Source organism: Haliaeetus leucocephalus, unplaced genomic scaffold (genome assembly GCF_000737465.1).
Source record: "Haliaeetus leucocephalus isolate CR32 unplaced genomic scaffold, Haliaeetus_leucocephalus-4.0 Scaffold656, whole genome shotgun sequence".
Classification (NCBI taxonomy): domain Eukaryota; kingdom Metazoa; phylum Chordata; class Aves; order Accipitriformes; family Accipitridae; genus Haliaeetus; species Haliaeetus leucocephalus.
Window position 1 is genome coordinate 1,870,713 of NW_010973092.1, and position 26,127 is coordinate 1,896,839.

Below are 26,127 nucleotides of genomic sequence, written 5' to 3' on the forward strand. Positions count from 1 at the left end.
CTGAAAGGAAATGTGGAGGCACTGGTGGGGTTTGGGGCACACTTTGTGTAATGTCACTGCAGTCATGTAGTTGGAAACCCTGGTGCTGTTTAGAACCACCCAAATGAGAGCGAGGCACTGATCCACGGTTGTGAACATTTCTGGAAGCACAGCTCGAAGTCACTTTGCAGCTTCAACCAGCCAGGTGCATGTTGTATTCAAGCACCTCCAGAATTAGGCAGTATCTGAGCTGGGATTTTCAACCCCTCATATTTATTTCTAGGCAGATTCAGGAACTAGTTTTGATTCTGACCCTTGATGCTTTGCACATAGTGAGAGGGTATCTTCTAACTGTATGTATAGTCTTTTAGATTTAATGAAAATCTAGAGAACTCTTGTTATTAAAGACTTAGTTGCTCTGTTTGTGATAGCAGAAATGATCATTCCAAGATCCTGATAATTACTGAAGCCAGACATTTACTTCTAGCTACTCTAAATACTATTTTCAAGTTCACATCTTGAGCATGTATGCGATGCTTACTGCCTGATCCCCCCAGGTGTGATCAGAATCCTCCCACTGAGTCTTTTTCATATGTTTCTCTTTCTTTTTAGGATCCTCTAGATATTATTGAAATGTGACTACAGAGAAAAATGTGCTTTTCTAACAACTCGTTTGTGGACATTTTCCAGAAATCAAAGTCTGATTGATGCTACAACATGGCTTCATCTGGGAATGAGATAGAAGGATGGACTCACAGACAAGGTGGCAGAATTGGAGAGCTGGTAGATGCCGTGACCTCTCCTGAAAATGGTAATCGTCTTTCGCCAGTGAAGTCGATGGGCAGTGTAGACCATCTCTTGCACCTCCCTGGAAGAGTAGACTCTGCTTACAGCTCTTTCTCAGGGGGATCAAATGTTCCAGAGTATCCCACCCCATCGTGTTACGGTGAAAACTGCTGTTTGCCTCCAGAGCAGGTACCATACATGGACTCAGAATACGTAAGAGGTATTTATAATCTCAGTGCAGTAAACTCTGACTTCAGATGCTTGCATCCGTACAAAGCACCAGACCTGAGCATCCATAATAACTGTCACAGCACCAGACTTGCTGAATGCTGTGGAAGCACTCCTACGCGAGGGACTTTAGATCAGGGACCACCGCCTCTGGCAGCACCTCCGCCTTCTCCTCCCACGCGACTCGATAGCTATAAAGTCACCAGACATCTGGAAAACTCAAGAGGGAGATGCAACTCTGGAAGTCACAATGAGTGTAGTGTGCATCCAGCTCCTTGCGTGCAGGACAATCAGCTAGCAGATAGGGACATATCACGGACCCAACACAGGGATGAAGTTACAGAGCAAGATAGAGTGGCTGCTAGGGGAAAGACTCTGGAAAACAAGGGCCTTTCTTCTGATTCTACAAATGAGGTATCTATGTCAAAAATTCAGGGGTTAAAGATGGATGAAAATGGAGAGTGGAACCCATCCCAACAACCTTTAAAGAGAAGGAATCCACACGTTTTCAGCAGACCTTCTTCATTCATTTTTCAAGAATATTTAAAGACTGACTCTGTGGCTGATGTCCCTAAAATACTTTCTGCTTATAATTCAGTTCATGCTTATAAAATTCCTGAAGAGATGAACTCCAAGTCCTGTCACTCAGTGCATACCAACCCTAACACTGTTAATGATACACAAGAAGACAAACAGTATCCCTGCAGTGTACGTAAGCCAACTTTCAGAGAAGCAGATCGGCAAAGCGGAGTGCCAGAACCCACCCAACGAAAAGGATCCCTGCCCTGTGCTCCGTGCCCGCTCCATGCTGAGTTGCATTCAGATGTGGATCAAGATGTGTTTGAGGACAGCTGTGACTTAAAATATATGGAGAATGCTCTTCTAATTAAAAATGCTCCCAGGAAGCTGAACAGTTGTACAGATGAAAATCAGTGCTATGACTCTGAAGGAAAAATTGGGAGTGATGTAAGGGAACCACTCCTGAATCAACAAGCCAAAATGCAGAGATCATCACCATCCTGCAGCTGTGATACTGTAGAAGCGGAACACCCTTGCTGTGAGGAGTCATCAGATCAGGCAAATAAGCAATGCTATGATAATACTAGCCAAACGTCTTTTTTCGGACCAAAGGAAGATTCCACATCTCAGTTTTTACATGAAGTCAAGAAAGAAAAACAGGCTAGTAACAGCAGTCCTGACCTTAGCATGAATCTAGAACAAAAGGAACCTCCTGTTCCTTACCAAATATATCAACCTAAATTTCAAAAACAGCTCTTAAGACAGCTACAGGATGATCTTGCTGGTGAACAAATAACCAGGCAGATGACTCCCATGCTTTACTACCTTTCTGGGGGGAAAACCACAAACATCCTGCACCACAGCAAACTCACCCAATGTCAGGAGGGCTCGAGGAGCTCACCAAAGGACTTATCAGCAAGCAGCTACTCTGCCCCAGCACGGTGTCTAGAGATAGAAAGGGAAAGCAATCAGCTTCAAAGGACCAGCCATCACCATCAGCGCAGTGCTGATGATCTCCTGTTTGAGACTGAAGATCTCAGTGTCAGGTGTCCTGCTTTATCCATGGATGAGAGTTTCAAGAATGATTATAGAGAGAAACTTAAAGTGGCTCAGAAAAAGGTTCTGAGAGAAACCTCCTTTAAAAGAAAAGACTTACAGATGAGTTTGCCTGTTAGACTGAGACAGAAACCCTCTAAAAGGCCATCAATTGAACACCTTAGGTCTTTCTCGTTATCCAGTGCAAGCGAGGATGCCAAACCTGTTCCTTGTTCCCCTCCTCAGCTAGAATCCTTGGAAAGTTTCAATAGAGATGAAGAAATTAAGAGGCCACAAACAGGTCGAATAGGGGGAAGGAGAAGGGTAACCAAAGAGCAAAAGAAACTGTGTTATTCTGAACCTGAGAAACTCGATCAGCTAGCAGATAAGGAAGTATCATGGAGTCAAGTCAGGGATGAAATCACTGAGCAAGATACAGTAGCAGCTAGGAGAAAGACTCTAGAAAACAGAGGGAGGGCACTTTCCAGTTCAAGTATCTCCAGGACAGAGCTGAAACAAATCCAGCATACTGCACTTATTGAATACATGGAACGAAAGATTAACCAAAGACCAAGTAGTTCACAACACCTCCCACTGCATAAGCCGCCCCTGCAGAAGAGGCTGTCGCATCCCAAATGGCCTCCTGGTAAGATTTCCAATCCAAACGGGAGCAGGACGATGCAAAACAATGAGGTTTTCTGCCAAGCTTTCTCTAAAGAAAAATTGCCAGATGTTTCTTCTCCTTTGGCTTTTGTTCCTCCACTGAGCGTGACCAGCAGGTGCAATCCCAGCTCTGCTACTGCTGGTACAGCGACCTTGAAGCACGACCCGTCTCCCAGCGAAGTGGACGACAGAAGCTGCACCGGCAAGTGTGCGTCAGCTGAAAGTCTCCCACAGGCAGGTGATCCTGCATCTGGGAGAGCTCGTGAGAGATCAAAATCAACTCCTTCTTCCACACAGGTAAGAAAGATATTAAGATAGTAATTAGTGTTTGAGCCTGACTTATGACTATCTACCTGTTTTAGAGAACTGTGGGACTATTCACATGAAAAACTGCTGAACATCACGAATGAGGAATTAAGACTTTATTTTTTAGTGTGTAGTGGGGAGATGATAGAAGTGGGGGAAAAGCCACTTTTGCTTAATATATAGGAAATGCTGTGTAGCTGTTTGAAAGCAAAATGCATGCTCTGCTTTGCAGTGTACAGGAGAAATAATTTGGGGTGATTCTGGGAGAAGTGCTACCAATTTTAAAGTGTTATGTATTTATGGTTAATGATGACAGTTCGTTATTCTCGAAAGTATTTTGTAAGAAAGTATTGCAGAAAACAAGGTGTTCTTTATTGTGAAAAGTTCTAAGAGAATTGCATAAGAATGGAAACTTCCTAACAGCTGACTGAAATACATACTCGGTTTGGGCAGAGTCACTTGTTATCATTCAGCAAGTGCACAGGTAAAGGCAGGGAGGAAGAGGAGTGTCTGCTTCACGGGACATGCTGTGCAAGTGCCATAGGCTCTGCTTGAGGGCTGGACAACGCTGGGCACGTGAGGGTCCCTTCCAGAGCTACGGAAGGACGTGCGTGGGGTCTGGCACTCAGAGATCACATTTGCAGAGAACACGTGTGGTACGCAGGATGATGCTGTTTGCGTTTCAGCAGTCACTGTTGTTACCTACAGCAACTACATTAGATCCCTACCCCAGAAAAGGTTGTTACAGAGACATTTTTATAAGTGACCAACCTTTTTGGCTTCTGAATTTGAAGGACAGTAGCTGTCAATATTGTTGTTAAGGAGAATAAAGAAGATAAAAGGGTCAGAAAACAAATAATTTAATATAGTACTAAAATTGCCCAACTGAAGAGGCTGACAAACTTCCACAATTCTGCCTGGTTTTTGAATTTTTATGAGAGTCAATGAGAGTGGAGTATATACTTTGTTGCCAGCTGTTCTTTGGTTTTCTAGGGAAAAGGGATGCTACCTAGGAAGAGCATAATAGCAATTTCTTTAATAAAAGAAAATAGACACACTCAAAAATAAAAACCTTGGTGAACCTGCTGAGAGATCTACTGTTGGCTTCTGTTTCTGGGGATAACAAATGCAGTAGTAAAATTAAACAGCTGCCTAGTCTGAAAACGCCGGTTGTCCCATTGTGCTGTTTTCACTTCCAGGACACTTACAGATGTGCCAGTGGTGCAGCGGCACCGTCTCGGCGTTGGGAGAGCTGCCTCGGCACCCCCAGGTAAGGCTGCGAAGCTGGGTTCTAGGTAGAGCCTATGTCCAAGATGTGTGAACTCCAACAGCAGTCGTGGGTGTCTGCTTCTGTCCTTGTGTCTTGGGATCCTTCGTTGCCCATACGGGAACATTCATCCGCTATGCTATTTGTTTCATTTTGGGACATTCTTTAAAATAATTTCTCCTGTGTGGAGCAAAAGTGGAAAATGCAGAGTGTAGGTGAGCGTCTCTCCCTGCAGCAGCCCGGCTGCATCAGATCTCTGAGATCACAGCTCCCTCGTCTGAGCTCCGGCAAAAACGGCACCTGCAACAGCTCGGATATGCCCAGTCTTGAAAAATGTGTGTACTTACAGAGTGGTGTAGTAGGGGCTTTTGGTGTGGTTTTCTAAAGGAAAAAAATATTGTGCCCTTTACACACAGCTAACTAGAAAGTTTGTATGTTAACTCTCCATATTTGTTTTGCTTGTTTGAGGAGCACCAGGGGAGAAAAAGATCTGAACTTTGTCTCAAGAAGGCAGTGACACTGATAACTTGTGCAGTAAGAGAATTTCCACTGTTTCAGTCATTCAAAAAGATCTTAATGGTTTCTGGAGGCTTGATTATCTTAGGAAAAAAAAAATATTTTTAGTAAGATTTTGAAGTTTTTCTTAGATTTCCTAGTTTAGTTAAGAGGCTTAGCAGGTCAGCATGAATGTATCTGGAAGTCCTGGACAGAACAGTAACATCAGAAACATATTTGCACAGACCTCTATAATACGTACTAAGTAATGAAAAGAAAAGAAATCCAGAACTGGTTTCAGCAGTAATTAATTTAGATTATCATCTTTGGGAAGTAGGTGTAAGTACAGGTTTCAGTCTGTTACAGCTGTATCTCATGTTTTTTCTCTTTGTTTTCCTCCACAAGAAAGTGCTGCTGAGCTGTGAGAGAAAATCCAGGGTAGACTGGACATGTTTGCAATATTAATTACTCAAAAGTTCCAACCGGGACCAGCAGGCAGAGCAAGCTATGATCATTACCCACACCCATAGTGTCCATGGGTTAGGGAAAAAAGCTTGAGGACATCCTCATGTATATCTTGCATCCATTCAATTGCACAATGTAATTTTGAGGTAGTTTTCACTGGTATTATCCATTTTCCCTGATAACTGCTACAGATGGTTTGTTTAGCCTGCAAGCTGGTCCTACCCCCTTCCATTGCAATGAGGCCTGAGAATGAGTAAGAATAAGGCCTGCCACTGTTTGCAGTGATTTTCTTGGGTGTCTCTGTGTCTCTTCCTTTCATCTATCCCTCCATAAACATTCATCAGTCCATGTTCACAATATTGCATCATCGTCACGTTAATTTAGGTATCACGGTACAGCATCACATTGCAATGCCGTGGTGTTTTGCAGGGGGTGTTTTTAGCACCTTTTTGATGGAAAGGCTGTTCCAGCATTAAGGGCATCACTAAATCACCAGAACCAGGTGGTTCAAATCAAGGTCAAATGAGGTTTTTATTTTTAATTGCAATGAAAAGGTGCACATAATAGATAAGATAGCTCTAAGTGACATTGTTAGTCACTATCTAGTACAAACTATGATTAAATTTCCCTTTGCTAAGCTGACTTCACTTTTTGATGAAAAGCTAAAAAGGCTGTGTTAAAGCTGGCACATAGAGTGTCTGCAGACCTTGAAGAAGAGAAGCTATGGGAGAAGGTGGAACTTCAGAAATAGCAAGACTTTCATTGCTGAGCCACAGAACAGCTCAGTTTGGCCACATGAAAAGCTTTATGTCTTGCCAGTGCCTGCTTGAGCTGGGTAAACGCAGCTCAGCTGCAAACCATCCACGCTCTCCCCAGAGCCCCACGTCTGTGTCAGGAAACCTGCCCAGACAAGCAATGGCTGGAGATAGTGTGGGGCTCATGGGATTAAATACAATAGTCCAAGCATTTGAAAGCTTTCCTAGCACAACAAAGTCTGGTATTTTCTCTGTGTGCATCCCTTCACTGGGGGTACTGCAATCTCTGCTGTTAGGCATTAGGTCTCTTCATCGCTCTCCGCTGGTCCGGTCTCCTTCAGGAAAAGGAAATGGCTACCTTTGTATCTCCACATATGGCTTAGGAAAGACTCACACCATCCACAGGGACAGGGTTAATTAGTACCTTTAGGGGAGGGAAGGACCGGTTCTGTCCCAGCTGCATTGTTTTTATATGTGGCCTTAGAGAAAGAGCTAAACAAAGGTGGACAAAACTTGCAGTGAGCTCTCTATGCCTGTTCTGAGGGAGGACATTTTTGCTTTGTGCCTACAACTTTGAAGATCATCTGCCAGGTTAACATAGTTAAATGGAGGCTTATAAATCTTCCTTCAGTTTAATCCCTCTAGCTTTCCTCTCTACTGTCCCCTCATAATCCTGTTAGGTTATGAAAAATTTTCCTAGAGGAAAAAATAGGTTTGTTCATTCAGTCATGATTAATACAATAGTATTTATATATACACAGATGTACTGACTATTCTCACAAGCAGTTACATGGATGTATATAGGAACATCAGTGATTGCAGAAGATGGTCTATGCATACTCCAATCATCTTGTGTTCAACAGTGCCCTTATATTCTTGCAAATTCTAGTCCGAAGTGTGTTTTTAAATTACATGTATTTACTCACTCTGTCATCATTAATATAATTATTTATGCCCTGCAGACATTAGCTTTTTCCATCAAAGTTTCTCCTGAAGTGTTGCATCAGAAAACTCAAAGCACTGAGTCAGACTTGCATTGGTCAACTCAAAAGTAGAAGTTTGATCTCAAAATGGTTAACTGAAAGGATTTAATAAAACTTTTACTGAAGTCTAATGGCCAGTTCAAAAGAGAACCCTCAGATGAATAGCGTTTCCTCTGTGTTGGTATTCAGTTTGCCTAAAGAGAAGGAAGCACTACGTGTCTTCTCTAAGAAGGACCGAGAAGTGGGGAAGGGAGTGGTGCGCAGGAGACAGTGATGGCGTAAACCTCTTCTCACCCTTGGGTTGAAACATTCTCACTATAGAAATAAGAAGGTGTAAGGAACAGGACAGTAAAGATTTGCCCTTTTGCAATACAGTCGCTGTGTTACAATAGGGCTGGTGGCGGGAAAGGCAAAGTGCAAATCGTCCTTCTCTGTTACTGCCAGGTGGTTCCCAGATGTGGCCCGAGGAAGGTCTCGGCCAGCCCTGGTCCCCGCGTGTGTCTCGTCCCGTTGGCAGCGTGCTCACCAAGGCTGGTGGGATGGCTGCGTGCTTGTCAAACATTTGTCAAACAGCATCAGTGTGACATTTTAGGGTGTTTTTACCACAGTTTTATTTCGGAAAACGTGTATGTTGGTCATAATTAGAAAATGAGAAATTTAATGGGGATTCAAACAATGTAGACTGGTGCAGCTAGACATTTTACACACTCCCTCTTTTTCCCAAGCAAAATTAATAGATATTATGGAATTTGAATTTAAAAAACTTTAATAAAAACAGGAAGCTGGAAAGATAATGACAACTGCTATAGCTGCTTAAACAGTCTGCAGAAGTATCTGTTGCAGAGGAAGTGTCTCAAATAAAAGGAAGTGTCTTCTTTCTTATAGTTTCTGTGATCCTGAGAAAGATGGATGCGAGAATCATGAATATAAAGACAATGACGTAATTGGACGTGCATGTTGTCAGGATACTAAGGAGCTGACTCCTGAAACCTCTATTCCTATCCCAAGAAGTGGAAGCAAGGAAGATGCTCACATGGAGCAAGAATGCAGGACTAAATCTCTGAATGGCAATGCTTTAATAAAGTGTCCAGAGCAGCAGCCTGCAGCTCCTCAGGAGCAAGTAATGTACTGCCAGACAGCGTTAGCTCAGCCTCGCCAAGGAGACAAAAATACAGCTAAAGGTTTAGTTGCAAAGGAAACATCTCTGCACAATAGCCAACATGATATTCTCCCTGAGAGAGAGACAAATCTGCCCAAAAGGAGACTGCCGTCTCCTGAAGACCAGCGATACAAAGAACTCGCTATGGAGATCATTGCCAAAGACAATTCTCTGGTTGATATTCTCATGCCTCATCCTGTTAGAAAAACTGCTTTAGACCTGATGGAGGGTCTGTTTCCTGTTAACATTTCCATGCTGGATAAATCACACAGAAAAAAGGGAGACGTACAGCATGTGCAGGAGAATGAGTAAGTAGACAAAACCGATTATCTAGTATTTTAAGCTATTTTAGTGTATGAATACCATGTATATACTAGCAGTAAGGTGACTTGAGCATATTGTTTTATTTTTTTTTCATTAGCAAAATATTTTAGCTTTCTGATTTACATATTAAGAAATATATGAGGCTATGGGTATATGACAGAAGAAATGCGGTTCAGTGATACCTTATTAAAAGGGACTGTGACAAACCTAGGCTGCAAATCTTTTACTCTCTATCTTTTAAAAAATTAGAAAAAATACTGCTGTGAGAGTGATTCTGAAGTCAAGATGGATAAAACCATGAACACAATGTTTGAGAACAAAACTCTGAAGCGTTTGCCACAGGTTTTTATTTTCTGTTCCAATAGCAGGAAAAGTAGTAGAGATGCAACAGAAGAATGTCCTGAATCTGAACACGATGCCAAGCAAAGGAGCGAAGGTCCTACCTCTAAGGGAAACCAAGTCCTGAACAGGAGCAGAGACAGCACAAATGACCTAGATGACATCACATCTAAGAAAGTATGTGGATGGCCGTCAGAGGAACCGCTCTTTCTTCGCCATGACAAAAAAGTTATTATTAATGTCACATATATTACTGTGGATATTTTTATTCATGACTTTTATCCCAATAATAATGTTTTACAGTTAACTTTGAATCCAGTAGGTGCCAGTAGGTGAAGTTCTGGCAAATTGGCATATTGATCATAAATGGTGGCATTTAAATCCTGCCTGGTTTGATTCAGATCTGTCCTCCCACATACTTCTCTTCAGCAGGTGATCGGGGATGGGTTGTACCTGGAACAAGCACACAGGGTTGGTTATACGTTTCCTTGCAAGGCCAGCTCCTGTGCAGTAGCTGACTCACAATTTAACACTCAAATCTGGTCTCAAAATCGGTAAAATTCATTACAACTGGCAGCCTAAATAAGAAATATCTTTTACTCTGAGAGAACTGGCAGCAGTTTCTGCATACTACAGTACCCTATTAATTTCCATATGCACAGGGAGTAGAGGTAGCTTGGACATAGCTGGACTGTGATAGAAATATGGCTTGGAAAGGCAATATGTAGCTTTGAAGAATTACATGGTTTTTTTCCCCCTGTAGAAACCTGGCCATGCTCCATCTCAGTTAATGACAATCTGCCTTCCTGAAAGTCCTACTGCTGTGCGTGTGGTGATATTCTTCATTACCCACTGTCTAACTGCTGCTCCTGTTCACGGTGGCATTGGCTGATTTCCAAAAAAGCTGATAGGGTTCTTCTCGCACTCTGGTCTCGGTGCCTTTTTCCATATCAACATTTCTGTATCAAACAGCCTCCTCTGCTTGCTTCACTACCTAGGCACTTTGACTTGCTTGACTCACCCATGGAACTGACTTTTTCTGTGCATATTATAAATGAAATTCCAGTCGGTTCTTGTAAAGCTTGGTAAAGCTGTGACTTCATGCTCGTATCTTAGAGCATAACCATCTGTAATCATGTTGTAATCTTTATTGCAGTTCACTTCTGACTGATTGGAAGCTCTCTGAGCTAGGGATTATATCACCAGTTAAGGTGATTACCAGTAATTTGCTTTTCAGAGTTTGAGAATTAAGTACAGCTTAGGAAATACTTCCTTTTTTCTTTTTCTTTCCCAGAGCTTAAAATTATTTTAAAAGTAAAAAATTTGGCAAAGATGATGTGAGGAAAATCCATTCTCTAGAGATGATATGGATTCTCTTTAGCAATAACAGCTTTCTATGATTTTTATTTTTTTCCCTTTGCAGCTGGAACTCATCTCCAGCCTCCAGTCAAAGCTGCAGACCCTGTGTGAGGAAAGGGAGCTCATCCTCTCTGAAGCCAGGGAGTGTGCCAAGCGAGGCGAGGAGCTGGAGGCAATGGTGCGGGATGTCTGCAAGCCCAATGAGTTTGAGCGCTACATGATGTTCATCGGCGACCTCGAGAAGGTTGTGAGCCTCTTGCTCTGCTTGTCCAGCCGCCTCGCCCGAGTCCAAAATGCCATGAGGAAGATCGATGACAATACAGATGCTGAGGAGAAGGTGAGTGACACGTGAGCAGGGTATTTAATTTGTTTTGTTCACTTCTTTCCAGATGGGGCTGTGCTCACCTCATTTGTCTGACAGCTCTAAACAAAAGTTGTAAATTATTCATGAATCCCAAACAGCCGTTGCCCAGGCAGCGTTTAGTGTCATGCCACGGGCTGTGTCTCCACGGCTGAAGCAGAGTGGGCCTCTGGTGTGGAGCACAGGTTCCATGCTGGAGAACAGAAGTGCAGAGTGAGCTCTGCAGCTTGGTGCTGGGGTGGCAGCAGCAGCAAAGCCCTGAGAGGGTCCAAGCCAGAGCGGTGGCCTTTGAACCTCGGGCTGCTCCCTTAGCTCCAAACCTGTGCTTCAGAGGGGTTTTTGTTGGTTTTGGGTTTTTTTTCCACCGGTAATTTCAATGCAGTAATTACCACCTTTGAAATCGTATTTCACTTAATGGGCTTGTCTTAACTATAGCGAGCAGGAAGAAGATGTGGTTGTAACTTGAGATAAAATTCCCTGTAGTTTCACTCAGCTAGCCAGTTTTTCTGGAAAATTAGGAATTGTCTCATGTCATCAGGAGATCTTTTCAAGTCTGAAAAATCTCTTTTTTGCTAGAGGAGACAAGCCAAATTTATTCCAGGAATGATGCTTTCCTGCTGTCCTTATTGCTTTTAGACATGTTTTTATCAATACAATACCTGCTGTTATCTCTCATTTGGAAATTGGAAAAGCAGAGAGTTAGAAAAACTGGGATTTCCTGGAGCTGTGCTGCTGCCTACCTGTAGCTTGAGAGGTTTATTGTAGTTCACGTGCAGAAGGGCACAAAAAGAGTCCTGACATGCAGTGTGATATGGAGAATCAGGATCTACCTGCTCCAAAATGTCAGTCATGTTAACATGAATAATTTTGAGCAGTATTCCACACTGACTTTGGCTTTGTGGTTGGCAGGGGCGGGGGGGGGCTGCTGTTTCTTTAGTGTTATGTTTATACTCTTCATAGTAAATGCATTACAATAATTTATTCAACAATTTGAATAATGTGCTCAGTAAAAACTTCGTTATGTGTCAGCATTTTTACAACCATCTCCCAGTCACTGCAATTGTCCTAATGTTAGCAAAACCAGCAGTCTTGATCTTTGACTCTGTTTTTAGGGTGTCGATGGTAACCATTGCTCTGTGTTATATTTATGGACACGGTCCTGAAACTGGGCATTTTCCAGCAGTGCTATCCCTGTGAAAATCATTACAGCTGAAAGAGAATTAGCTAAAACGTGAAAGGTATTAAAATCCTGTAGAACAGGCAAGGCTTGATTCTCATGGGTTTGTTAAAAAGAAACCTTTGATGAACAGTTACTGTCTGCATCATAAAGTTACTTTATCGCATGTACCTTTTAATAGAAGTCACACTTTCTTTCTACTATGACATTGGAGCTCTGGCCACACGCAACTTGTGAAATACAAAGCTATGTGCCTTAAAGAACTTCCAACTGAATGAAGATGGATACAGGATACTTTAAAATTACCAAAATGTTAAGTATATTGATTTTTTTCCTGAGGGCAGCATGGAAGAAGTGAGCCTTGATGGGGTTTACTGGGTGTCTTTTACCTTAGAAGCCACAAGAATGAGTAATTCAATTGAGAAAAAACTTGTGTGGAACACAAAGCCCACAAGAGGAAGTAATTAAACTAAATTGGCAGTGGCTTCCAAATGAAGACCTACAGTCTGCCAGGAATGGTGAGTTTTCATAGTGTGCTGCTTTGTTTTTTCATTCTATTAGCAATCGCTGAACGAACGGCACAAGCTCTTGTCTAGACAGCGGGAAGATGCAAAAGACCTGAAAGAGAATCTAGATCGTAGGGAAAGAGTGGTCTCTGGTATCCTTGCCAAATACCTGACTGATCAGCAGCTCCAGGACTACCAACGCTTTGTTCAAGTCAAGACCTCCTTGCTGATTGAACAGAAGGACCTCGAAGAGCAGATTAAATATTTCAAAGAACAATTAGAAAATCTTGAGAAAAGCATCCCCCTCTAATACCCACCAACAGACCTTTTTACACATTGTAATTTGTGACGTTTCCCTGGAAATCCACAGGCGCTCACTGCGCTGGGCTCGGTTTGGTGAATTCTTGCAATCCTGTTAGTGCCACAGTATTGACAAGTGCTTAGATGCTCTGGGCACACACTGGACGTGCCTTCCCCTTTGGACGGGCCAACTGACAGCATCTTACAGTATGTAGCAGACTGCATTTTGGAAATGACTGATAGGATATGTTGCTCCTATTAACTTGGCGTGTACTTCCCCTTCCTCTTGTCTGTCCATCTGTTTCCAGATTGACATAATCTCAATAAAAGAATGATACAAATATTTTCCTCTTGTGGGTGGGTTGAGTGTTGGAAATGAAAAATTATGTAGGTGTTCAAATTTTAATTGGAGATTGCACAAAGCTATAGGAAATGTTATGGACCATTTCAGTGAAACTCCTCGTTTCTACTGTTTATATGTATGACACAGTAAAAATACACTGCAATGGAAGAAAATAATTATTTCCTTTCTTGGCAGTTGCCATCCATGAGTCTCTCCTGGCTCTGCGTAATCCCGGTAGGCTGTTCAGTAGTAGGTCTTAGGAGGTCGGAAAAAAGGGTGGTCCTCACTGACACAAAATTGCCAATCAGTGATGAAGGCAGCTTAAATGAACACTTTGGGGAATGATAAACTCTGAACTTATTCCTGCATAGTCATTTGCAAAGTCCTCGCTGTGCTTTTGAAGTGTTTTATTTTTCAAGCAGCACCTTCAGGGGTTTGTTTTTAGGTACTTTAGAATTGTCGGCCTGCACAAGAAGTGCTGAACATGGGGGAGAGCTCCGCTTTGTGAGGTAGGTGGGATGAGTGGAGGAAATTATTTAGGTTCAGTGAAGCTTTATATAAATCCCTCAGCAAAAATTTTATAAACTAATGTTGTGTGTTGAGTCAAACCAGTGATGTTGCTGTATTTAAAATTGGAGTGTGTTTTGTTTGGTTGGTTTTAAGTATTCAGTGAGAGGAATATTCCGTCTGAGCTACATACTTAGACCATGAATAAAGGAGCTACTAATCGAACTCAGGTTTCTTCCACAGGCAAAATAGATGTTCATTGTTACACGATGTTAGACTTTACCAAGAAATGTTGTACTAGTGGTGTGTATCCTGACTACAGTAAGTATCATCACCACTGAGAGCAGCTGTCCTGTTCCTGAGGCATCTTCTCCTTTGGGATTGCGTGAGCTTTCAATAAACATACAACCAGCCAGGATGGGGAATTGACGTAGGTTTAAATTGATGGTTTGGGTTCATTTTACCTCAGATTGCATTCTTTGTCTGAGTTTACCCACCAGGCAACACGAATGAACCGATCAAGAAACGACAGTGTACGAACAGGAGACCACTGTATGCATTCTGCATGAGCGACATTTGTTAAGGATAACTTGCCAGCACTCCTGCCTGCTGAAAGAGGGCACCAGGGAGGGTACAGTGTGCTGCACTTGCCCACGAGCAAACTGTGAGGTGGCCTGGGAGTTACACGACAGTGCAATAAAGCACAAATAGCTTGCCAGACTCCAAGGTTGTCAGCTGCTCTGTATTTGTCTTCAGAACAAACAAGTGTGTCATCAGGTGCTGTTCAGACTCCAACAGATAAGCGTTGTTCTGTTCTGAGTTTGCATATTTATACAGAAGTACTCATATCTGTAGCCCTGCTCACATTTCAAGAGAAACAACATAGTACCCTGAGTAAGGCTGCGAAGACTTGGCGTCAGAAGTCCATTTTGTGATGTGTACCAAGTATCAGTAAATATGTTTGCAATAAAGTGTCCAAGTGGATGGTATATAGCAAAGAGCAGTTTTGTGAATATTAACATTTTGTTCTAGTGATTTGAACAAAATAGATTGTGCTTAATGCTGAAAGCCCTGCTTTACCAGGCACAAGTAACTCCAGGAGTGCAGTGACCAAGCTGCCATGTGTGCTGTGGTTATCGCCTTAATGCGTGGGGGAAAATGGCCAGACACCGTAGATCCTGTGAGTAGATCTGCTCAGTTGTTCTCAAAAGGCCATAAATACAGGGTTTTAATATGTTAATCTGAAGGCTGCCTTTAAATGGTCTTTAAAATAACAGAAGTGATGCTAACAGAATCAATGGAGAATTTAAAAAATATGAGCTATGTTAAATCAGCTGTTTTCATTATTTGAGAAGCCTGACTTGAAGGTGCACTCTATTATTATTATTCCTAGTTGAGGAAGATCTACCCGGTTGGAAATAAATGTTTGATAATTGAAGCTAATGCTTGCCTTTAAGGGAAAGAATGGGTCTGTGCTGTTTAGTTTCTTACCTTTTTCATCTTTTGTGTCATGGAGAAAAAGATTGCTGCTCCTGCCTCACTGGCACTCACAGGTATGCTTCAAAGAGCAACGATTAGAAATAACTTTTAGTCTATTTTCCAAAAAGTCAAATATCTGTGCTCCTTCTTACTTCGTTAGAACTCTGAATTTCAGACAAAGTGAAAAAGAGATACAGCGATGACATTGAAACCTCTTTGCTGGCAAGCAGCAACCCCCTTTCCAAAGCACCCGCAGATTTGGATCGTCAGGTGGGTCTCAATTTTGATACTTATCATTTGTCATTGATTTATTACCAGTGGCCAAGCCTAAGGTAATGGTGGTAGTTCACACTGGACCTGAGCCATGTGCAGCATTCCTGGCACACCAACATACTAAGATGTGGGCTTTTAAAATCAGTCTGCTGTGTAAATGCAAATAATGATTTAATCTGATCTCAGATGAATGGCGAGGAGCAGCCCTGGGTACCTCTGAGACTGGTGAAAGACTTTGGTTGCTCAGAATCGCAGCCATTACCTGCAGGAGGAAGAGACACTGTTTTTAGTGATGGGCTTGCATCTCATTTTAGCAGTGTGGAGTGGCACCGAGGTGATGTGTGCTGGCCAAGAACTCCTTCTAAAGAGGCCAGGGCTCTTTACTTCTTAGCTGCTGGGAGAGAGGACTGCATCAGGGAGGTGGTGTCCACATCCTCCGGGTGATCTTCTTGTCTTCACATCAGTTTACATTATTAGCTTAAAAAAATCTTTCTCTGAACTGGAGCTTGCGAGCTGAGCTTGTTTGTGGGGCTTGCAGGACTCTGTCCCACTGAGCAAGACCTTGAATCATCCCATAGCTCAGCCAGTTTTACATGCGTTGAGCGTCCCTCTCCACTCCGGTCAGCTGTAGTCTTTAGAAGTACAGGCTGAAGTCAAGAAATGGTTTAAGCACCTGCTTTTGAATCCTATTTGGGGAAAAAACTGGGTTTGCCTTTTTCTGAAGTTTTAGTATTTAAAGCACTAATTATATCCCCATAACAACAACCATTGCTTATGTAGCGGCTTTTTCCCAACTTCAAGTCATGCCATTTAGCTGATACTCCCTTAACTTTGGGGAATAACATGAGAAACTTCCTATAAACAGGCAGATTTCCTACAGCCTTCCCAGGCTCTCCCTTCTCCAGCCGTGGTGCCTCCTTCCACAGGTTCCTGCAGCAACAGTGAGAAAAAAACCCCAAGTACCTGCATGTGTCTGCCATCGCTGCAGCGCAGAGGCAGCCGACCCCGGCCTCAGCCGGCACCACTGCTGTTGAGTTCACGCAGTTCCCCGTTTCTTCTGCCTTCCTTTCCTTCCTCTTGGAGCGCAGAAGCCAAGAATGCCAGAAATGCAGAGCACCTTCTTTTTACAAGACTGTGATCCCACACTGCTCCAGACAGTTTTTCTGACCCTGTACAGGTAGAAGACAAATTTAATACCTGAGCTGTAAATAGCAGTAACCGGTGGTCGTCTTAGCGAAGCAGATCTTGCAAACATAAGGATTATGGAAATGAAACCCTGTGCAGTGCTTGTGCATTATTACTATAAGCACCACTAGCCTTCTGTCTGTGACTTCTCCAGCCGTGATACTGAGTTGTCTCTGCCCAGCACGCATTAGACCAGGGAAGCCTTAATGCTCTGCGCTTCTTCCCAACTGCTGCCCAAAGCCCTGGAAAGCTGTTGGCTTCCAGGGGCTTCAGGGCCTTGGTAATTCCCCAGTGCCGAGACCTGCTGAGACGCTTCTTATGCAAACAAAGTCAGGTGTGTGTGTCTGTGTTGGGGGAATGCAAGGAATGAAGGAACTCTCTGCTACCTGACCCTCTGGGGAGAGCAGGCAGGAATTCCCCGCTGCTGCCCAGCCGCAGGCAGCAGAACGCTTGGGAGTCTCCTGTTGCAGCCTGCAAGCTTAATACTTTCTTAACATCCCAGGTAGAAGGTAATGTGACCCCACCACGAGGAGAGAACTGCTATCAGAGACCTGCGGTGAGCTGTCTGTATGAATTAATTACAGCTACATCCAGGAGAATGCAAAGTAATAGTGCTGAGGAGAAGGAAGAAGGTGAAATGCAAGAGCCTGGATCTCCCGTGTGGGGTTCTGGCTGTGGGGAGGCTGGTGGGATTCCAGGAATGATCTCTGTAACTCATTTGGCCATCCACGCACAAGCAGTGTGAGGGAAGAAACTGCAGTAGCTTGTGTTCTGCTAAGCAAAAGCAGGTGGGCCTGATTTCAGGGTAAAAAGATACCTTTTATTGCCTAGAGCCAGAGAGATGAGCCAGCATTACAGGTGTGGGGTAGAGCAAGTGGTCAGTGGGAGCAGACAGTGCATCACACCCATCTGACAGTGTCTTGGCAGCAATTGCAGGGATTTTAGACATAGCGGCTCATTTAGAATGTGATTTGACACCCACTGCAATGTGTGGGAGTCACTGCTGGATCAGGAGCTGCTGTTTCAGCCTCTTGCGCTGAAGGATCTTAATTTTTATTTTTTTTTTTAACCCTGGCCTTGTTTTCTCCACTGGGGCATTATGCTGTGGGACTTCTGCATGTGGAGCTAATTAAGGAGCGGAGGGGTGCAGGGGTTAATGTAAATGTACTCTGCAAAAGATCTGTTTGGTGCTTGTGAGAGCTGTATTTAATAAGTAGAAGGATGTTCTCTCTGCTTTGGGAATTCATGGCAACCATCTGAACAAAATTTTAAAAATAAACTCAGAGCAGTATTGCAAAGCTAATCTTCTACGCCTGAAGGGAGCCCACGTATACATTAAAGAATAATCAGGCTGTAGGAATCATGCAACCTCTGGGTTTCACAAAATGCACTCAGGAAGCAGTACATGAATGTCACTGCTAAACGAAGAGAGGCATTGAAGGTTATCAGAGAGACTCTAAAATGTCACATGAGCCTTCAAGCTGAGTCAGCTCATAGATAAATCCATGGAGAGAAAATAGGGCCTGAACTGATAGTCTTGATTTAGAGAGTAAGAGATGCTCCTAAAAATGTGCATAAACAGCCAGAGGTCTTTCTAATGGCTTTCAGCCGATGATATAAAGAACAAGAACATCCCAAACTACCTCAAGAAGGAACCGCTTGTGAAACAATCCCTCCCGAGATCCCTGCCCCGGATGGGGGCTCCTAATGGGATGGCTGGTGGCTCCAGCACCCTTTTCTGGGGTCCAGCTGCTCCCTCCTGTGCACGAGGTCAGTGTCACCCAATGTCACAGCGGGAAGCAGGAGCTGGCGGTAGGAGAAAGTGGTCTGAGCAATTCTCACTGATGGGCAAAAGTCTGTAACAGAGTGCAGAGGTGGACAGACAGACGGCTGCATGGAGAGGAGCGAGCTGATCCGGCCCTGAGCTGACCCGAGCTCGGAGCAGAGTCGTCGTGCTTTGCTGCAAAGGGGGTAACTACTGCGGGAGAGTGGTGGAAGGAAATACAACACAAAAAACACGGTGAGAAAGTCTGTTGGTACCACTGCAGTGTGGTGGTGTGACCGTATCGGTGAATCTTACTGGTGTGGCTGTACTGAGACCATCTGCTTCACGTGGGATATAAATCGGCCAGCAGTGCTGCCTTTCACAGAGAGAACGACAGCACACCACGCTGTGCACGGGTGACATGTTACCACCACCGCGCTCCATCTGAGGCCCATGGGAGCCTAAGTGTCTCAGTGTTTCTATGCCATGGAGTGTTTTCCATGTGTTCCCCTCCACATCTGCACACTCTTTAAAAATGCTATTTATGGAGCAAAAGCTCATGGACTGTGGTCTCTGCAAGAGCATTTCTGGCAGTCAGGGATGCAGAAGCCCCCCCTCCCTGGTGTACCCCAGCGTTGGGATGCTTTCAGCAGTGGGTGAGGACAACCATGGTGCCTGGAGGCATGCTGGGGAGTGAGGGCCTGGCACCACAATACCATGACCTTGCATCCAGGGCTTGTGCATTTGGGTGTTGTGTTTTATTCAGTGAAAATGAAGGTTATTTGGTTTGTGTCAGCAGTGAGCCCACAGTGCTTGCTCCGCTTCTCAGCTGGGGTCTCTTACCTTGTCTGGAGAGTCTCAAGGTGATGGGGATGGAGGTGGAGGAAGGAAACAGGGCAGGATGAAAGGAATTCCTCTTGGGAAATGGTGGTTTGGCTTTGGCTGGAAACTTGTGCTCTCAGATGAAGAAAAAGAATAATGCTCTACCTGGGGCAAACACAGAGCAGAAGTCCTACCTAGGAAGAGAAAGCTGAACAGTGCCAGCATCATTGTTGTTGTGCACATCCATAGTTTTTTCTTCACAGAAGGGGAAGAAGACATACTAAAGCTGTGCTAATATTAATAGTATGGATCTGTTTTGCCTGGGCTCAGAGGCAGATTATTGTTTTAATTTAAGATCAGAGCTTTTTTTCATCACAGTAATAATTAAAAAAAAAAAGCCCTGAATGTACTGAGCTGAAAGGATTCAGATTTGCAGCACTGTGTGACTGCCGAGCAAACCCTGCATGGACCAAGGCAGTGCAGCTTTGCCTGTGGACAGTGGCTGTAGCAAGGCTGGAGCTTTCCCAGCTCGGCTGTGGTGGTACTGGTCCGTGCAGCACCTTGACTTGCCGGCCCTGCTGAGGATTGCGACACAAACGAGCATGATTTCAGCACACAGTGCAACATCATGGGCAGCGTTTGAGTGTGGTGTTATTGCCACCAAAGACCCTTTAAATCTGTGCTTTGTTTCAAGCCTGGTAAAGCACAAACACGCACTCTTGGCTGTCTCGAGTTGGCTAGCAGAAGGAAGGATACTGCGGCGGCCAATTCAAACAGGACGAAGAGACTATGTAAAATGATGGGTGTGTGGCAAGATGTGAGGTGGGGACTGTGGAGGTAAGCGGTTGGGTGTAGCTCTGGCTGTGCGTCCTATGTGTTTTCAGAGAAGTTGCCAAGGCTCAGGCTAGCTTAGGGGGTGTTACTGGCAGAGCTGCTGCAGTGAATCCTGTCCCAGCCCCTGTGCTGGGTAGATATACTCAGATTGGCCAGAAAAATCTTTTTTGCTGGTATGCTTTATTTCACTTGAGGAATCGTGTGAGTTCTACACAGAGAAAGTCTTTCCCTTGTATGATCTGCATTTCTACCAGAAGCGTTTGTTGATACAAATCTACCCAAAAATGCTTTGCGGTGCAATTGGCTTTTTTCTTTTTTTAATGCCCCTTTCAGGGGCAGTGAGTAGGACCAGACTGCTGCTGATGGGGGCTGCACCATGCGCTTCTACAGCAGGTCTGTTTTAGAAACCCTTGCAGGTGTAACGGTGTTCATCAGTGGAATGAGTTTGGTGAGAACAGTTTATCTATCTCTAAATGCCTTTTCTGAACTAGTCTAGGTTATTTGGCAAGGACACTCTTTTACTGCAGGCAGCTGCACCACCATTAGAAAGTGTCTCCTGATGGGACTTTTCTGGCAGTTCACTCCAAAAGGGCTAGCGGGTGACCAGCCACCATCGTTCAATGGCCAGCAGTTGGTGATGGTTCGTTTTGGGGTTGCACACGCCATATATGGGCTAGATGTGCTTAATGATTTGCTTTGTCTGATAAATTAGTGAAATAAACCTTGGAACTAGAATAGAAAATGAATGTTCCTCATTACGATGCAGAGCTTTTGATCTGTGTTGTCCTGCTCTGTCCCTGTTCTCCTCCTCCAACAAACAAACACCATGCTGTTTGTGCCCGTGCTATGTGCCGGCCAAGTCCCTATTAACAACCTCTTAATTTGGGGGGTCCCACATTAGTACAAATCACTGGAAAGAGCAAAAACTGCCATGTTGCCATTTTACTTAGATTAATATGCAAATCAGGAGGCAAATGCATCCAAGGAATGTAGGTCATAGTGGAAACGTGCAGAGCGGGAGGAGAAGGGACGAGCAATGGGGAGTCACGGGACTGTCGAAAGGCCTCCTCTACCTTCAGCTGGTGGTTGCAACTCCCATTGGGTCTGTTGGAGTTATTCAGTGACTCTTCCACTGGACCTTGGGTTTGTGATGAAGTCGAAATCTCGTAAAGACTCCATTGCGGTGCAGGAGCGGCATTTCCCAGGGCTTTCGTAGAACAGGTGTTTTTTCTGTGCAGCACTCACAAGGGGATGGAGACGGCCAAAAAATTTATTTGAGCCTGACCGCAACCGCACTGCCTCATGCTGCTCAAACAGCCGCATGCAGGAGGACAAAGTCTGTCCCTTTGTATAGAATCACGGCTTGAAGCTTGTTTGCTAACCTCTTCAGTGCAAGTTTCTGAGCTGATACTCCTCGGAACAAAATGTGCCGAGGAGTGGATGAAACAACTTATCTTTAGAAAGGCGGACTGAGCCAGGGTCAGACAAACATTAGCTTTGCTGATCTCTGATGCTGCTAAACTAAAATCTGAGCTCGTTTTATTTGTGTAGGTGCTCCACTGAATGCACGCATTCACAAGTTGTGGATGACGCTGCTCGTGCTGCCTACAGGTCTAAAAAAAATTATCTTGATTTCACTTTGGAATATCGATACTAACTGTGTGCTTTAAAGAAGTGGCCAGGGTGATTATCTCCATTTTACAGCAGGAGAACTGAGACGTGGCAAGTAGGCAGGCTAGTAACCAAGGCAAAATACAACCCCAAGCTCCTGAATCCCGGTCCTGTGCCTCACCTGCACCTTCCATCTCCAGCCTTCCGCAGCTGCCAGCCTTCCCCCACCACGTAAGCCATCTCCACAGGGCAGAAGCAGAGCCCAGGGGGCTAGGGTTTTTTGGTTTTATCCTTTCCTGCAATCAGCTTTGATGGTGGGGAAGGCAGCTCCCGGCTCTGGGCTGGGCCAGAGGTTCAAAAGGCTGCTTGCCCAGCCCGTGGAGCACGCTGCGGCACAGCCTCTGCCCCGGGCCAGCGCACTGACGGGAGCCACAGTCCTCCTCTTGGCTCTGTCGCTTGTGAAGGCATCCTGGCTAAACTTGACAGCTCTCACTCATCCAGGTGAAAATCCTACTGTGTTCAGCTGGATTTGGGCTCGACATTGTGGTATTAAGGAGCATCTATCAAGCCAAGGGATTCATAAAACAGTCCCAGCCTTAGTCTCTGCCAGGAAAACACTGCCGTGATTGTCCTACAGTGTCCCTTCCACAGTGTAAATGGCAACATGCGAAAGCAAAACCCAGAAAGGCTGATAGACTGGTTTTACTTCAAACTAAAGGCAATATATATTTTTCTAAGATTACAGCAGTGCATTCTCAATACCTCTCAGTATTTGTTTGTTTGCACCTGAAGTCATATGGCACTGGGTATACTAATCACAGCCTAGCTAAATACTATCTTTTCCTTAATCTGCTCAACAAGGAGGAGGAATGAGCTGAGTCACTGCACAAACTTGTTGGCAGAGCCTGACCCACCCCACACACAGCACCCGACCTTGTGAGCTCCCCACCTTTGTGTCGCAACCTTCCTGCCAAGCCTTGGAGCACCTCCCCGGGGAACGCTGTAAGGAGGAGGGCTCTGTTGTTGTTGCTGGGCATTTTTCTATCACGCTAGCTCATCATTGTGATGCCTCTGAGGAATGAGTAGTGCTGAGTTTCCTTGATGATACGTGCTGCAATGAAGTCTTATCTCAGCTGTGACTTCTTGCTTTTCCTTTGACGCAACAATACAGGAGCAATGAAACCTTCTCCCTACTTTCCTAATGGTGAAGTCGTAACCACGCTTTACAGGTTGGTCAGGTTGTTTTTTTTAACCAGAAAACACTCTATCCTTGAACCTTGCCTCCGACTCAAGTAGGCTTTACTCAGAATTAGCACTAAAAATTCAGCTATGTTATTTGAACAGGTATCAAACATATAGCCATAACTAATGAACAAACTTCCCTATCAGGCTGAGTCAAACCGGAGAGCATTTCCAATTCACACAGAATCAGAACACTTTTACCAGGCAGCGTTAGTCCTGCCAGTGCCTCAGATGCAACACGAATGCACACGCATGCTTCTGTAGTTTCAGTAAATACAGAAAAAAAGTGTTTAATGTCAGTAAATTTGGAAAGACTTCTTAAAACAGAGCGACAGACTTTTTTTTCCTGGAACTCTGCGAGCTGACACAGCGTAGCACAAGTCAAGGCTTCAACTGACCACGCTGGTCAATGGTCACACCAACAGCTATGGCTATGGAGCAAATAGGATTTTATTTTTTTTTTAAACCCTACTCCAGATATAGAAGTCATGAGGTGCTTGATCATTAACGTTTGCTTAACAACTTAATTAGTTCAATACGGAAGCAGACCAGCGCAGAATAATCCAGTCTCTTCCGAGAGCAGGTGGATCAGACCCCTCTGCAATCGCTGATTACCCTTACAACAAATGTCACCAACTCCGGGGAGAAGGTAAAAGCGGGCAGTGCCTCCACCTTCAGCACAGTCCTGTACAGCATTCTTTGCCAAGCATTTGGGAGAAGCCAATTACAGCCAATTAGAAGTACTAAGCTTGATTCAAGGCTGAAAAAAACATTCCTGAAGTCACTGACTTGGAAAGAAAGGCAAAGCATGCAAACAAGTGTTTCAGTGCAGAAACCAAAACACCTGACGGGGCTGAAAAGCAGAGCAAGCATAGTATTGCTATCACCTTTGTCACCTCTGAATTACACAGGTTTTTTTAGTTACATTTTTAGAGAAAATGAGACAGTTTAGCAGACTGGCCCCAGCAGTCAGACAGTTTCTGTTCTTAGCTCTGCCTTTTCACATTAACTTTAACCCAATAGTAATTAAAAAAATAATAATCTCACTGCAAATCTATTACTTAACCTGCAGTTAGCATGCTTTTTGGAGCTATGTGTAGTTCTATATATAGAACAATTATGTTTATGATATAAAAGAAGAGTTAGTTTTAAGTCAATGATTCATGCTGTGGAGATAAACATTGCTTTAAGAGATCATGCAGACATTCTATCATGAAACACCTAACATAACCTAAAGCCCAATTTTTAGAAATATTTATTGTAAATAGGTCAAAATCAAAGGCCAAGTTCTAAATAAAAAGAATCAGACATACGAGCCTAGCTTTGTTTCCAGTTGGCTACTCAGAAAACTCTGCAGGATCCTATTCCCGGTTCTTTAGTTCAGTTTTTCACTATCAAATATCAACAAGGTTTTTATTCAGATTAAGTGACTGAACTATAGACAAGTTCAAATGTTCACAGTATCATCAAGACATGTGGTTAGTCCCACCTAGGAAGTCTTTCAGGAAGAGAAAGAAAGTCAGAAAGTCTTTCAGGAAGAGAAAAAAAAATTTAAAATGCTAACCTAGCTTTCACACTGAGGTAGACAGGTCATGGTGACTTGAGTGCTGAGGGTGGGGTTTTTATTTTTAAAGTTGTTAATCTAATAAAATGCATTAGGCAAAAATTGAGATTGTTATGTTAGTATTTCTGATAGTGAGAAACTTTGTTTTGAAAAAGTTAAATACAATTTTTTTTTAAATAGAAATACTCCTCTTCTGTTACCAAAATAATCAGAAACATCATAGAAAACTATGCATCTTTCCTCTAATAATTTAAGCCTGCTATGTAACAAGCCATGTTAAAGTAGCCAGCTACCAGCTCGCTGTTCACAGTGTAGAATATGCAATTCTTTACCTTACTTGTGCTCTCCAGCCAAGGAACGCCGGTCAAGAAGGCTGTACCTTAAGCATTTTAACCTGTCTACGCACACAGAGGTTGTTTTAGTTTTTCAACCGTTAAGTATAAAGTTTGCAGTCTCCACCGATACATCAGCACTATGGTACATACAGCGTTTATAACACTCCCTGGGCAGCTCCCTTTCCACAGGCGTCTGTGGGCTGGGTCTCAGCCAGTGGCTTTTGGAGCCAGACCCTATCGCTGATTTAGTTAAATATCCAAAAAGAGAGACACGGAGAGAAGAAATCCAAGCTGCTTCTGCGAGAGGAAATCGAGACCCCAGTCACATTATTAAACAATTTCGATCCCGAGAAGGCTAGTGGCCAAAGAACAGCTCAGAAACGGGTCTGCGTTTCACAACGACCTCCTCTTCCTCCTCCTCCGTTACCTCGGAGAGGGAGGAATAGGAAGGGAAGCCCCCTCTAGTCTTTGGCTTCCTCCTCGGGCCCGTAGTGGCAGCCAGGAGCTTGTTTAAGGATGAGGGCTTCCTTAAACCTTTGGTGAGGTCGTAGAAAGCCATGTCATCGGATATGACCCCCAGGAAAGTGCTAGTGGAGCTCAAGATGGAAGCCGCAAGCTTTGTGGTCTTCTTGATGGGCGCGGAGGGCTCCGCGTTGTGGGGAAGGCTGGGGTCCCCCAGCAAGCGCCTGACCGCGGAGGAGGCCCCTTCCTTTAGGTACTGGTGCGGCTTCTTCCCGCTGTAGTCCCTCAGGTCGGTCTTGGCGTGGTAGCTGTAGACCAGCATGGTGATGACCTTCTCCTGGCCGTGTATGGCGGCCAGGTGGAGGGCCGTGTAGCCGCCGTGCGACCTGGCGTCCACGTTGACGCGGGTCCCCCCCTTCTCGGCCGCTCTGATGACATTCGTCACCATGTCGCAGTTGCCGCTCTTGGCGGCCCAGTGCAGGGCGGTGAAGCCTGAGATGAAGTCCCTCCGGGCCGCCAAGCTGGCGTCGCCCAGCAGCAACCCGTGCAGCTGCTGGGTCCACTGCCCGCCAGCCGCCATCACCAGCCACCGGTGCTCGGCCTCCTCCAGGGGCACCGCCGCCGTCTCCTCGCTGGCCCGATGGCTCTTGGGCCCCCGCCGCAGGCTGGGCGACCGTGACCCCGCCGCCTCCTCCTCCT

General features: G+C 44.5%; 2 protein-coding genes across 2 annotated transcripts in view; one reads left to right on the forward strand and one right to left on the reverse strand.

Annotated features, from left to right (window-relative positions):
• Nucleotides 1-685: 685 nt before the first annotated feature.
• Nucleotides 686-13,016, forward strand: SHROOM1 (shroom family member 1). The gene is made up of 7 exons (XM_010578819.1): nt 686-2,028; nt 2,080-3,507; nt 4,716-4,786; nt 8,367-8,948; nt 9,330-9,480; nt 10,727-10,999; nt 12,762-13,016. The coding sequence occupies exons 1-7, from the start codon at nt 697-699 to the stop codon at nt 13,014-13,016; spliced, it is 4,092 nt and encodes a 1,363-aa protein (XP_010577121.1). The 5' UTR covers nt 686-696.
• A 12,305-nt stretch (nt 13,017-25,321) lies between these two features.
• SOWAHA (sosondowah ankyrin repeat domain family member A) overlaps nt 25,322-26,127 on the reverse strand; it is a 2,314-nt gene continuing 1,508 nt past the window's right edge. The window contains exon 3 of the mRNA XM_010579186.1: nt 25,322-26,125. Within this exon, the coding sequence (XP_010577488.1) occupies nt 25,322-26,125 (804 nt within the window). The remainder of the gene's footprint in view (nt 26,126-26,127) is intronic.